The sequence below is a fragment of the Amphiprion ocellaris genome, chromosome 12 (genome assembly GCF_022539595.1).
Source record: "Amphiprion ocellaris isolate individual 3 ecotype Okinawa chromosome 12, ASM2253959v1, whole genome shotgun sequence".
Classification (NCBI taxonomy): Eukaryota; Metazoa; Chordata; class Actinopteri; family Pomacentridae; genus Amphiprion; species Amphiprion ocellaris.
The window spans coordinates 18,464,406-18,478,857 of NC_072777.1; the positions used below are offsets into that span (position 1 = coordinate 18,464,406).

Sequence of the window (14,452 nt, forward strand, 5' to 3'; positions counted from 1 at the left end):
CTGATGGGATGTTCTGTGCTCTGTGCTTTAAGGTACGGATCACCCCCAACTTGTGTTCTAGTGGGTGGTGTGAATCAAACAGGAGGTACTGGTCTGTGTGAGTGGGTTTTCTGTAGACCCCAATGTTGAGTTCCCCATTGGTTTCAATGCGTACCACGCAATCTAGAAACGCCAGACAGTTGTCTTGGACATCCTCTCTTGTGAACTTGATGTTTTTATCCACCGAGTTGAGGTGTTCTGTGAAAGGTTCGACCTCACCCTTCCTGATGGTGACCCATGTGTCATCCACATATCTGAACCAGTGCCTCGGGGAGTGGCCACTGTATGTTCTCAGTGCCACAATCTCCATTTCTTCCATGTACAGGTTAGCTACAATGGGGGATACAGGGGATCCCATGGCACAGCCGTGTTTTTGCCTGTAGAAACTGTTGTTGTACTGGAAATAAGTGGTGCTGAGGCAAAGGTTAAGGAGGTCACACACTTGTTCGGGGGAGAGGTTGGTCCTCTCAGACAGAGAGTTGTCAAGTAGCAGTTTTCTCTTTACTGTCTGTATTGCATCTCCAGTGGGAATGCAAGTAAAAAGCGAAGTCACGTCATATGAAACCATAGTTTCCTCAGGGTCTAAGCTGATTTTTCTGACCTTGTTTGTAAAGTCCATCGAGTTCCTTATGTGGTGGGGGGTGTCCCCCACCAATGGGGAAAGGATGGTGGCAAGATACTTAGCAATGTTGTATGTCACAGAGTTGATGCTGCTTACAATTGGTCTCAGAGGGGCGCCCTCTTTGTGAATTTTTGGCAACCCATATATGCAAGGGATAGCATCGCCTGGATAGAGTTTGTAGTACAGGACCCGGTCGATGATCTGACCTTTCTCCAGTTTTTGCAGGCAGTTAACCACTTTGAGTTTGTAGGTGTTGGTGGGGTCTCGTTTTAGGGTCTCATAAGTTGCTGAGTCACATAGGAGGCTGCTGACCTTTGAGTGATAGTCAGCTGTGTTAAGGATAACAGTACATCTCCCCTTATCTGCAGGTAGGATTGTGATGTTGGGATCTTTCTGCAGAGTTATCAGTGCCCGTTTCTCCTGTGCGGAGATGTTGGACGGGGGTAACTTGGCACTGGAGAATGCTGCCGACACCTTAAGCCTGATCTGTTCCGCCTCTGTCTCTGACAACCTATTGTTCCTAATAGCCGATTCTGTGGCCGTCACCAAGTCCACCACCGGTAACTCATCTGGTGTGACTGCAAAGTTCAGTCCTTTGGCAAGGACCCCCCGCTCGGCTGGAGTGAGCTCTCTGTCTGACAAATTCTTAAGAGAGAGGGGTAAAAGAAGCCATTCATGTCAAACTAGAACGGCCATCTTTGAACAGAGGAGGGGGCCTCAGACACCACTTATCTCCCACTTACAACGCAGTTCTTAGAGCCCTCCCAAGGAGGTGCAGCCATCTGTCCCACCTGCAGTCAGGTGACCCCCAACCACCCTCCTAGAGGGAGGGGTAACGACCGCCCATCAAAGGCTAACGACTCCTAACGAGTCTGTTGGTTTCGGGTCTTTGTCCACTTGTTTTTGCCACCACCCTCCTGGTGGATAAATATCTGGTACTCCCCACCAGGCTTTCAGAACTGAAGAAGCCTCTTGGATGAGAGGTGAAACGTTTTCGACTCACACGAGGTTAGTCCAGTTGCCATAATTTATGCTTGCTTGAGACTTATCATGACCTGGATGACTGAGAACATCCACAGATTTAATACAATACAATATATAAATGATTAAAAAAAATTCTCATTAAAAAAAGTATTACTAATGTTTTATTTTTGCAACAGTGGGCCTTTCAGGGTTAACGTTTTACATCCTTTACATGGGGCATTTTGCTTTTTATGTTATTCTTGTCTATTTTTTATTGACTGCACGTTTTTACTTATTTAGCTGTATTTATGGTGGTGGGAACCTTACTCTTTCTACTGTAGCAAACAAACATCCCCTTGGGGACTGATAAAGTATTTTTATTCTATTCTATTCTATTGTATTGTATTCTATTCTATTCTGTTCTATTCTATTCATACATAAATGTTATCCCTGTACATTGACCCCTCTGCCCCTACCCACCTCCCCAGCTCTTTTAGCTCTGCACAACAAATTCCTCAGCACCCAAACTGTGTGTGCATGTACATATGACAATAAAGTTCTTGACTTGACTTGATAGATGGATATATATCATAGCAATCTCCTGTTTTGTTGCAGTGGAGTTTTTGGCTTGAGAAACTTAAGAATATAGTGTCCATATTGAAGTGCAGATTAGCTCAGGCATGAGGAGGTCAAGCAGCACAAGCGTGTGTGCTGTGTGTGCATGTGTAGGCTGTGTAGTGTGGGTTTAAACTATGATTTTATTGTCCTCTGGAGTCCAAATCAGCAAATCGAGGTAGATGGAGAATAAGTGTTATAGAATAAAATATCCATCCAAGTGCACTTCCAGGCTCGCTACTGGTGTGTGTGTATTTTCAGTCAGCTGCGAAATGGGCGATTCCTCCTCCTGGTTTAAAAACGGAGAGTAATGATGTAGAATGGAAGAGGTTTATAGAGGCATTAAGCCTACCTCTTACTCCCTCACTAACTCTCTCCCTCTCTATCTTTCTGTCTCGGGCTCTATATCTTTGTCTCTCTCCCTCTCTTCCTCAATGTCCCCCTCTCTCTGTTTTTATGGTGGCGTTATTATCTCCCTCTCCCTCCCATTGCTGTTCAGGTTGGAGCAGAATAATAAATTTCAGGATCATGCAGATGCAGCGTTTCTCCAGCTGAAGCTCATTCTGTGGACTCGACAAAAATACTGCAGCAAAATACCACAAGACACCAGTGATTGTTGTCTATACATGTTGTCTTCATGGTTTAAACATTTAGAAAAGTTTTTAATTTTTTTTAGAGAATCACAGTCAAGCAGAAAGATGCAATTTGGTGTTTTTGGTTTTGAATTGCACGTTTCCTGTTTCAAAATCTGTGTGATAGATCCAATTTTTCCTGCTTTGCCTAAGCTTCCAGCTGTGATCAGTCTAAAATTTATACTCTGTGTGGTGATTGTGTGTGTTGCCTTGCAAACAAACCTCCACTTCCCTCATCCTGTCCACTTAGCTTGTCAACATATTTTATTTCTACACTTAAACTGCCTCTAAATAATCTTTCCTGCCTATCTTCACTTTTTTCTGCTATCCTCTTCTATTGATTTTGGTTACACGTTCTGTTATGTACCCTCTGATAGTGTACGATATACAAACGTGACTTTCAATCAACCACCAATCAACTGAGCCTGATGAGCTCCTGGAAAGTATTATAAATGCCATCTCTGTTTGTACACTAGTGGAGACCTGATGACATTATAAAAAGGAGGTCGTGACTAAACTGTAGCTAACTTTTCTGTTATGCATACTGTAACTTGCTTTGTAGACTACAGTTCAAAAGTTTGGGGTCACCCAGACAATTTCATGTTTTCCATGAAAACTCACACTTGTATTCATGTGCTAACACCATTAGCTAACACAATGTAGCATTAGAACACAGGAGTGATGGTTGCTGGAAATGTTCCTCTGTACCCCTATGGAGATATTCCATTAAAAATCAGTCGTTTCCAGCTGGAATAGTCATTTAACACATTAACACTGTCCAGACTGTATTCCTGATTCATTTAATGTTATCTTCATTGAAAAAAATGTCACAGCGAGGGAATGAACCCGAGCAGAGAGCACACAGATGAGGGACTGAGGCAAGAACAAAGATGGATTTTATTGTTTGAACAGAAGTTCAGGAAGTGCTGGACGGGGCAGGAAAAACTGATGTCTGGAGTAACTGAACTAAACAGGGAGGGTGGGGGGTGACTGTACCAGGAATCGGCAGCCCAGTTGGCATCCTCCGTGGTGGGGGGGTAGGTTGGTGGCCTCGTTCCGGGGGGGGGGGGGGTTTCCAGAGCCGAGGGGGGCACACGGCAGGCAGAGACCCTCCACGAAGAGTAGGGGATCCGGGAGCAGGCAGCAGTTCCAAGGTGAGGGACGGGGGAGGTCTGGTCAGGGCTGGATCCAGAGTGCAGGAGATGGGAGGACAGAGCAGGTGGGACAGAGCAGGTGGGACCAGGCAGCTGGGTCAGCGGAGCTAAACAGGAAAAACAGGGTTAGTCAAGGCAAGGCTTTTTCAATGGAGAACTTAGCAAAAGTACAAGGTGAGACAACTGACTACGTGAGCAGCATTTACTATCTGGCAGGGTATGGAGTGTGAGGCCGGCTTTTATGGAGAGGATGATCAGCAGGTGTGCTGCACCGCAGCTGCCCGGAGTTCCGTTGATGAGTGATTGGTGATGAACGACAGCTGGACAGAGCAGCTCTGCCGAGCTGCAGCAGGAAGGTGGAGAGAGGAATAGGAGGGAGGATGAGAGAGGTCAGGTGGGGGCTGAAGCTGGGACAGAGGAGGGAGCCCTGACAAAAAAAGCTGCTTTTCTTTCAAAAATAAGGACATTTCTAAGTGACCCCAAACTTCTGAACAATAGTGTATGTCATATCAGAAGAAACATTGACGTTGTCTATTGATGTCACTTGTGTGAATCGTCAAATGGTCAGTGTTTAATTGGAAAGTCAAAAGGTCTTCTGTCGGCAGCTATGCAACCTATTGATCTTTTGTTTTTCTCTACTTCCAGCTTGCAGCCTATGGAGGGAGTGTGGTCTTCACTGTGTCTTATACTACAGATCAACAAGAGCAAATGGCCATTAGAGTCACCTCAGAACCTGACCTAATCATAGAGGTAAGTTTTCAAACACGCCAGCTTTGACATACTGAACTATAATGATGAGCCAGTTCACAGCATATCCATCTGAATGTGTTTGCACAGGGACAAAACTCCACACTGTGATTATTTTTAGAGACAGTGGTAATGCATTTTATAATTACAGTGCTACTTGCAAATGTACACCACCCACTCAGTCCTACGTTTTTTTTCATCGTATGTCATATGAAACACCAGGAGGTAGCAAGAATTGGGGTGAATGTGTGTGAGAGTGAGAGTGAGACAGAGAGTGATTAGAAATGTCATCTGGCTGTGCCTGGTGTTTAAGTAAGCTTTCTCTGGCTTGGTTGGCTGTTAGGTGACAACAAAACAAACTACTGATTGCTTTTTTAAAAGAAAAGATCATTTAGACCCTCGAATGCCATTACAGTTGCAAATTTTTGACAAGGATCATTTAGATGAGGATCTACCAGGTGATCTTGTATTGAAAAAGGCAGACCGACTCTTTCCAATAGGAATGACTCATGAGGTTTACATGATTGAAAGATTGCAAATAAAGTACCATGTACAGTACCATTCAAAGTTTGGTCATTTTGTTTGTGGGTACATCTATATTAAATGGCCACATTCCATAGTGCTGTGATTTCTGATCATCAATAATAATAATAATAATAATAGTAATAATAATAATAGTAATAATAATAATAATAATAATAATAAAATGCTGCATTTCTACAAAAATATGCTGCATTTCTGACAATGCCATTTGGGGGAATGAACAGCATTGGCGGAGTACTGTGCTCTGTGAGTGCTTTTCTTCATTTTACTATGATTTTCATCTCAGTGTTGATATATTCAATTATCATATCAAAGTCATAAATTTGGTACAGTGACTACACTAGTCTGGAGCCCTGAGTATGGTTGTAAATGGTGTGTGTAATAGTTTTAGTTTTAATTATTAGGTTGCAATACGAAACCCTTTGGGTGGATTTGACAAAATGCTTAGGAGCAGCTACATAGCAGAACCCAGGAATAAGCTCCCGCTCACCTGGCAGCACTTTGCTCCAAGACAGTGACAAGGACTTTTCCTAACGCTTAACAAATATATTGTTTTTGTTGTGGAAAAAAATGTTCACAACCAGAGGAGCTCGAGTGTGAATGTGTGTGTTTATGTATTTGTGTCTGCACCATTATTTATCTTTACACACAGGCTATTGGCTTTTGCAACAGTGAAGACCACTAAATGAAGTAGCACAAAAAACAGTGAAAAACAGACAGACACAAGCAGCTACAGCTTCGAGAGAACTGCTGAACTTAGCAATAAAAAATGCAGATAGAGTCTCTCCCTCTTCTCTCTCTGTGTGTCTTTATAATGAGAAGGTTGCAATATGATGTATGGCAGCAATAAGCAAAGCAGCTACGCTATTAGTTAACTGTTTATATCTCCCATATCAGTGAACAACATTGTGTGGTGTGTGTGTGTGTGTGTGTGTGTGTGTGTGTGTGTGTGTGTGTGTGTGTGTGTGTGTGTGTGTGTGTGTGTGTGTGTGTGTGTGTGTGTGTGTGTGTGTGTGTGTGTGTGTGTGTGTGTGTGTGTGTGAGAGCATGTTGTACGCACAAAACAAACAGGCCTACAATCAGCTTAGTGTGTGTTTGTTTCCAGTGTGCCAGAGCTGAAGAAATATTCCGGTTATTTTGCACACAAAACCTTTTACCAAATGATGTTAAACAAGAGGAATTTTTAATTAGAATAATGTAACAAATGTTCAGAAACTGTATATGTAATGAACTGCAATAACACGTAGAAGGACCAACTTCTCTTGAACTGACTGCAAAAAAGAGACTAGAGATTAAAAAAAAAATTAAATAAAACATAAAATTGATGTTTCCTCCTGTAGAGATGGAATTTTTGGTAAAATGCAGACATATGCAAAGAAACAATTCAAATTTCATGCCCTCCATTCAGTAATTGTGTTATGAAAATGCACGCAAGGTAAGAAGAAAAAATGGCAAACTAGAGTAAAAAATGGATGGAAAGACAGATATAAGGCTGCTCATTCCCCCATAAGCATTGTCAGAAATGCAGCATGTTTTTTCATAAATGCAGCATTTCTCTATTACTTATTGATGATCAGAAATCACAGCAACATAGAATGTGGAATATAGATGTACCCACAAACAAAATGACCTTGCACTGAGCACAGGCATGTGTTATGCTTGTGTACATTATGTACGGATACCAAATTGCGTGACCTAAATATGTTGTGGGCAGCGGAAATTGATGAGATTCACAAACACCCCCACAATTCAATCAATTGCTCTTTGTATTATTTCTGATGGATAAGTCCCGATAAGTCCACAGTGGTCAGTTTGTAGTAGGATCGCAATCATGTGATCGTCAGCAGACAGCTGACGTAGTGTTCACTTGTTATCATAGTTACAGTGTCGCCATGCCGCTATCTCGCAATGATACAGAAATCTACAAATCCGTGGATTCAGAGTATAATCACCATCACTGCCAAAATCTAATCAGTTGGTCCTTGTGTCATTTCTGAAAATTTCATCCAAATCCGTTAATCTGTTTTTGAGTAATGCTGCGAACAGACAGATGGACAGACAGACAGACAAACCAACAGCGATCGTCACATATCTCCACCGCATTCCTTGGCAGAGTAAATAAGGAATAAAATAGAAGACAGAAAGGAATGAAGAGAGAAAGGGGAGCAGGAAAAGGACTACAGAAGAGGGAAGAAAATAAGGAGGAAAGATACACTGTAAAAAAAAAAAAAAAAATATATATATATATATATATATATATATATATATATATATTTTTTTTTTTTTTTTTTTTGTTAGGGTAAAATTCTGGCAGCTGTGGTTGGCAGAACAAAAAATGTACTTCATATACATTTTTTACTGTAAAAAAAAAATAACTTTTAACCTTTAAAGATTTTTGTTTTACTGGAAAATTTACATGAAAATACCTATAAAATAAAATTTGTGTGACCTATTATAAATAGTATAGCATTTTATTCATTATTAAACAAACAGTACAAACTGTATTTTTTTCCATGAAATAAATGCAAAAATTGCCATGTTACTTGTTATCAATATTACGGCATGTTTCCATTATCAGCACAACAATATGTACATTTAGCTGTGAAAAATTGTGTTCTTTCCGAGAAATAAATGCAAAAATTACAGTATTGATGCTACATTTTGGTATTTTTGTATTAAATAATTGTGCAAGAGTAGGGAAATTTATTTTTTCAAGAGAAAAAGTATAAAAACTATTTTCTTCTGATGAACTTATTTATGGTGATTCAGTGTTACATAAATTGTATCAAACTGTTTTAGAGTTTACAGATTTGTACGGTCATGGTTTGACAGTTTTTCACTTAAAAATTTCCAAACATTTTTTTACAGTATAAATAGATAGATAGATAGATAGATAGATACTTTATTCAAAGTATTCAATAGCTCACACATGTCATATACAACAACGATAATGAAAGCAGTGTAAAAAAGAAAGAAAGAGAGAAAGAAATAAAGCCTTAAAATTGCTGATTTTTACAATAGAGACATAAAATTGTTGCCATTTACAATAAAGAATGAAAGGAAAGAAAAGATGGCAACTGGCAGGTAAATAAACAGCAAGGAAAGGAGAAACAATAAGGAAGGGAACAAGAAAATAAACAGAAGTAGAGAAACATGGAAGAAAGAAAACAGTGATAGATAGTCACAGACCCGTGAGCTTGTGCTATTTGAAGATGTGTCAGTGAGATCGACAGACTGGGAGGAGATGGGAGAAGGAGGAGAGGAGCACAAGTGTCGGTCTTGTTGTCAACAAAAAGCCTCTCCAAATAATGGCAATAATGAACCACCTACACACTGTCAACTAGCTTTCTCCCTCTTCAATTTCTCTCTCCTGCCGATGTCTCATTTTCTTTCTTTCTTTTCACTGCACTGTTTACTGTCTGCATTCATGTCCAAGTTGTGATATTTTTTGATACATGGTTTTCCGAGGCACAGGAAGAAGCCTGTATCTCGATTCTGAGTGTTTAGGATCTGAATAGATAATAATCTCTCTGTCTTTTGTGTGTCTGTGTGGTAAGTAGTTTTCTTTGTCTTTCTCTCAGTCAGTGCCCACTCTATCAGTGTCCATCAGCACAGTTAGAACAAATGTAAATACCCAGACTGCATGACAACAATATCAAAGACCATTGTTCTGCACTGGAACTATACTTAATCTGAGCTTGAAACATCCATCCATCCATCCATCCATTATCTATACTTAATCCTCACTAGGGTCGCGGGGGGGGGCTGGAGCCTATCCCAGCTGACTCGGGCGAAGGCAGGGGACACCCTCGACAGGTCGCCAGTCTGTCGCAGGGCTACATACAAAGACAAACAAGCACTCACACATTCACACCTACGGGCAATTTAGAATGATCAATTAACCTCAGCATATTTTTGGACTGTGGGAGGAAGCCGGAGTACCCGGAGAAAACCCACGCATGCACAGGGAGAACAAGCAAACTCCATGCAGAAAGATCCCGGGAAAGCCGGGACGCGAACCAGGGACCTTCTTGCTGCAAGGCGAAAGTGCTAACCACTACGCCACTGTGCAGCCCAGCTTGAAACATTTGTCTTTAAATAACATAACAACCACATCACAATAACTATATATATAAAAACAATATATTTTCAGTTATTACTCCGCCAAGGTACATGGTGGAGTTATGTGACGATTGGAGTCTGTTTGTCTGTTAGCAACATTACTCATAAACAGACGAATGGATATGGATGGAATTTTCAGGGAAGGTCAGAAATGACTCAAGGACCAACTGATTAGATTTTTGCAGTGATGTGGCTTATAGTCTGGATCCACGGATTTGTTAAAGATTTCTGTGTCATTGCGAGATAGCAGCATGGCAGCACTGTAAATGTGACAGCAAGTGAACACTACATCAGCTGACTGCTGACGATCACATGATTGCGATCCTACTACAGATCGACCGCTGCTGACCATGAATTTTTCCAAGGTTTCTTCCATCGGAAATCATACAACAACTGAGCAGCCTCAGCGGACTAATGCGCTCTCTGAGTGCTTTTCTTGTTACTCCGCCAAGGAGGTGGAGTCTCAGTGGAGTTAAGTGACGATCAGCGTCGTTTTGTCTGTCTGTGCACAACATTACTCAAGAGAGGACTAATGGATGGGAAGGTCAGAAATGACACAAGGACCAGTTGATTAGATTTTGGCAGTGATGCGGCTTATTATAACGGCACAGTGTCACTGTAACTATGACAACAAGTGAATGCTGAATGCTGACGATCACATGATTGCGATTCTACACAAAATCCACTGCTTCAGACTTATCGGGACTTATCCATCGGAATTAATACAAGGAATCAGCAGCCTTGGTGGAGTACTGCACTCTCTGCTTTTCTAGTTTATTTAGTTCTGTTAGTAGCTCAAGATATTATTTCAAGTAACATCTAAAAACATTCAGATATAACTAAAAGTGTGCTGTCAACAGATACAACCAACATCTGAATATTAGCTGTAATATGATGAATTTCACAAGTTCTAGAGGTTTAAATAATTATCGATCACACAATACCACAAGGGAGACGTGTGACAGGCCCCACCATGAGTCATATAGAACTATTGTCAATGACTAGAAGAACAAGGAGTCCTGTAATTAGATACTATGGCAACAAAATAGCTCTGATCTCAACATCACAGTCAGTCTGTGATGACATAAAGATGCAGAAGCAGCCGAGATTGTTAAACTAGGATCTTCCATGTAAGTTGACATGAGACCTGAAAACAACATTTTTAGAGGCGGTGGGTATATATTTTGTAATCACAGTGCAACTTGCAAATGTACACCACCCACCCAGTCCCACATTTTTTTCATCGTATGTCATATGAAACACTAGGAGGAAGCAAGAATTGGTGCAAATGTGTGTGTAAGAGTGAGACAGACGGTGATTAGAGAGAATAAAAAACAAGGTTATTATCATAATATGGTATGATGACTTTGCCTGTGCCTGGTGTTTAAGTAAGCTTTCTCTGGCTTGGTTGGCTGTTAGGTGACAACAAAACAAACTACTGATTGCTTTTTTAAAAGAAAAGATCATTTAGACCCTCGAATGCCATTACAGTTGCAAATTTTTGACAAGGATCATTTAGATGAGGATCTACCAGGTGATCTTGTACTGAAAAAGGCAGACTGACTCTTTCCAACAGGAATGACTCATAGATCATTAGGTTGACTCAGTGAGTGGTTGAGACTGGCTGTCAGAAACTATGAACACGGTAAGGATGTGGTGTGTGGCTTGACTGACCATAAGCTGTTGAGCGAGCTGAGCTAGAGGTCTGAGCTGTAGGTGAGTTACCCAATGTACTAGAGGAGCAAGCAGAATGATCCAGTGGAAAATCTAGAGTTCAATGGAGGTTTATATTCAGCAGAGGTTTGTTCAGATGATGACCCTCAGCTGTATTTGATGATACACACATACACATAGGGAAGAGCACAGGAAACAAAAGTGAAGAAAGGGCCTGATACTGCCAGGACCATAGCAGTGGTTCCCCAAATGCCTGAAAAACCCTGGCTGCCAAGTCCTTTAAAAACTTGGACTCAAGTAACCGTGGAGACCTGGTGCTGTTACAAAGGCAAAGGATTCTCTACAATCCTACAATTCTACCATTCCATTTAGCCACTTTCATCCAAAGCGATGTACATCTGAGAGTAGGATAAAACACAAGCAAGGATCTAGTCAGAAGAAAACAACCTGGATAAGTGCCATAAAACATACTCACACCAGATATTCATTTATTTTTTTTATTCTATTTTACTGTACTTTGAATGCAGTTAAAAGTTTTAAAAATGTACACTACTGTTCAAAAGTTTGGGGTCACTCAGACAATGTCTGACATAATTGCACAAGGGTTTTCTAATCATCAGTTAGCCATTCAAAACGATTAACTAACATAATGTATCGTTAGAACCCAGGAGTGATGGTTGCTGGAAATAGGCCTCTGTACCCCATCCAGCTAGAATAGTCATTTACCACCTTAACAATGTCTAGACTGTATTTCTGATGAATTTAATGTTATCTTCATTGAAAAAAATGTTTTTCGTTTAAAAATAAGGACACATCTAAGTGACCCCAAACTTTTGAACTTTAGCATATATAGTGCCAAAGACTTACTACATTTACCTGAGACATGAAAACATAATTAATGGATTGTAATTAGTGTACTTTTAGAATATGTGCTTGTGTTTTCAGGTGCAAGTTTTGCAACTGTATCAGGCATCCTCTGACATCTGTATGACTTCTGTTTCTTATGTGCACCACATATGATCTTTTTTTTATACAGTTTTACTCTTTCAGTGCTTGGAGATTCCCTGATGACTCTTGAGACATGTAATAGGAATGCAGGCAGTTCTCTTGACAGCATCATTACACTCTCACTATTGTTCAATAACAAATACATACAGACATAGCATGTACAGTGTCCCTTGAGTCAAACTTGAGCTGGAACAGCCTCAATGTGCAAAAATTTGTCTATGAAATTTGAAAATATTTATATTTTTGTGGATTTTGGGTCACTTTAGGAAAAGTTATCAAATTTTAGGCTAAAATTTATTGTGGTTTTCCTGTTGTCAAATGTCAGAAAGGGTTAAATTTGCATCAAGCAGTATGTATGAATTAAAGGAACCACTTTCCTAGATTACTGTAGCGTACTAAGAAGCAGAACATTCAAGAGCAACACACAAAGATCCAAAGACCCTCTCCCAAAGCTGTAAATTTGGTAAGACAGCTAACCCAAAATTCACCTCCAAATGGAAGATCTGCTCATCGGATGTTTACTAATAAAGGACCACTCACGGCACTTTTGGAGGCAACAGTATGCCTGCTACCTCCACGAGAATCTGATAAGGTTCATAAAGTGTCAACTGTGAGGAAAACCACACCTCTTTCTCAGGATTGGCATTCTGACCTTCTGATCTCCCAACCTAACACACAGAACTTTCTACACAGGAGTGAATAGAACAGTTTAAATCAATTCAATTAAATTCAATTTTATTTATATAGCGCCAATTACAGTCAAATTGTCTCGAGACGCTTTACAGAACCCATATGCCTGACCCCCAGAGCAAGCCAAAAGGCGACAGTGGCAAGGAAAACACCCTTTTAACAGGGAAAAAAACCTCGAGCAGAACCCGGCTCTAATGTGGGGGGACCCATCTGCCTGCTGGCCGGGCGGGTTGAGAGGGACAGAAGAGGTAGAAAGGTAGAGATAGAGGGGTAGAGGTAGAGATAGAGGGATACAGATAGAGGAGTAGAGATAGAGAGGTGGGGGGTGGGACACAAGGACCATAAAACACAACCACACATCTGAAGCATCCAGCATCCAGCTCTGGGACCAGGGACACTCGGAGAAAGGACACAGAAAGAAACAGAGTGAATGTAATGCAATAATGGTATATATAGTAAATACATAGGTAGTTAGAGAAGGGCTCAGTGCATCAAGAGAGGTTCCCCAGCAGCCTAGGCCTATAGCAGCATAACTAGGGGCAAACTAAAGGGACGTCAAGAGGGGAAGTCAGTTTTGCAAATGAAAACAACAGCTCACCCCGTCAGGGTCACCCAGTCAGCCCTAACTATAGGGCTGACTGGGGGACAAACATCGAATGTGGTACAATCCACTAGCTAGGAAGTGAAACAGTTTTTGATTGGGAGTGGGGCTGATATTGACATCCACATTAAACCTCTAGTTACTAATCTGTAGTTGTGTCTCATGGAAGATGGTGTCAGACACTTTCCACAGACGATCACTTAATGTCAGCATTCAGCAATGGCTACGGTGTTTAGGAAACACCCTTTTCTGATGAACAACCTAAACTACTACAATACTGCTGTATACCCATGGAATTCACATTGAGGTGGGAGAAAGCTGACAGCTCTCTTTACATATTATTTTAGCATCAAGATGTGGTGATTTCTACATTAGAAATCAGAACATTAAAGAAATGCACCATCATCGGAATGATGATCTGGACTCAGTCTCTGATACCAGGTTGATCAAGACCAGGATGGAAGAAGAACACATGGAATCTGAAGTGTTTGTGGAAGACGCACACACGTTACACAAACACCCCCTCCTCTCTCTCTGTCACAGACCACAGCCATAAAAGACACAGTGAGACTTTTTACTATAAGCATATATTCTCCCTATGTCTTCTTTTTCTTATTATTAGTGAATGTATATGCTTTTATGTTTAACCATGTTATAAGTTTACTTCAATGTAACCTAAAATCTACAGTTAATTTGTAAGTTTATTCTTATGTTTACACATTTTATTATTATCTCAGGAACCATATGAGATAAACGTGTTGTGTTTGGTGTCATTTTAATCATTAATTCAGTGTTATTTCATATCTGTGATCATCATAAATATTGAACAATTGGATTTGCACATTTAAGAAATGAACTAAGAATAAGTTTTAAAGGTCTTTGGCCTCTGACCTCTCCTGGACAGTGAAGCTCAACACCACCCCTTGGGAGGAACACATCCATGATTGGTTACATGCTGATTTGCATTTGGCTCCAAAGCTTTCTGTATAGAGGAAAGTAACTGGAATGTAACTTAGTTTAGTTTTAGTTTTGAGTTTTGGTT

At 40.6% G+C, this 14,452-nt stretch overlaps 1 protein-coding gene across 7 annotated transcripts in view; it reads left to right on the forward strand.

Annotated features, from left to right (window-relative positions):
* Positions 1–14,452, forward strand: part of lama2 (laminin, alpha 2) — a 308,893-nt gene that overhangs the window by 125,858 nt on the left and 168,583 nt on the right. For all 7 annotated transcript variants that reach the window (XM_055016148.1, XM_055016150.1, XM_055016149.1 and 4 more), the window contains exon 15: positions 4,671–4,775. In XM_055016148.1, the coding sequence (XP_054872123.1) occupies positions 4,671–4,775 (105 nt within the window). The remainder of the gene's footprint in view (positions 1–4,670; positions 4,776–14,452) is intronic.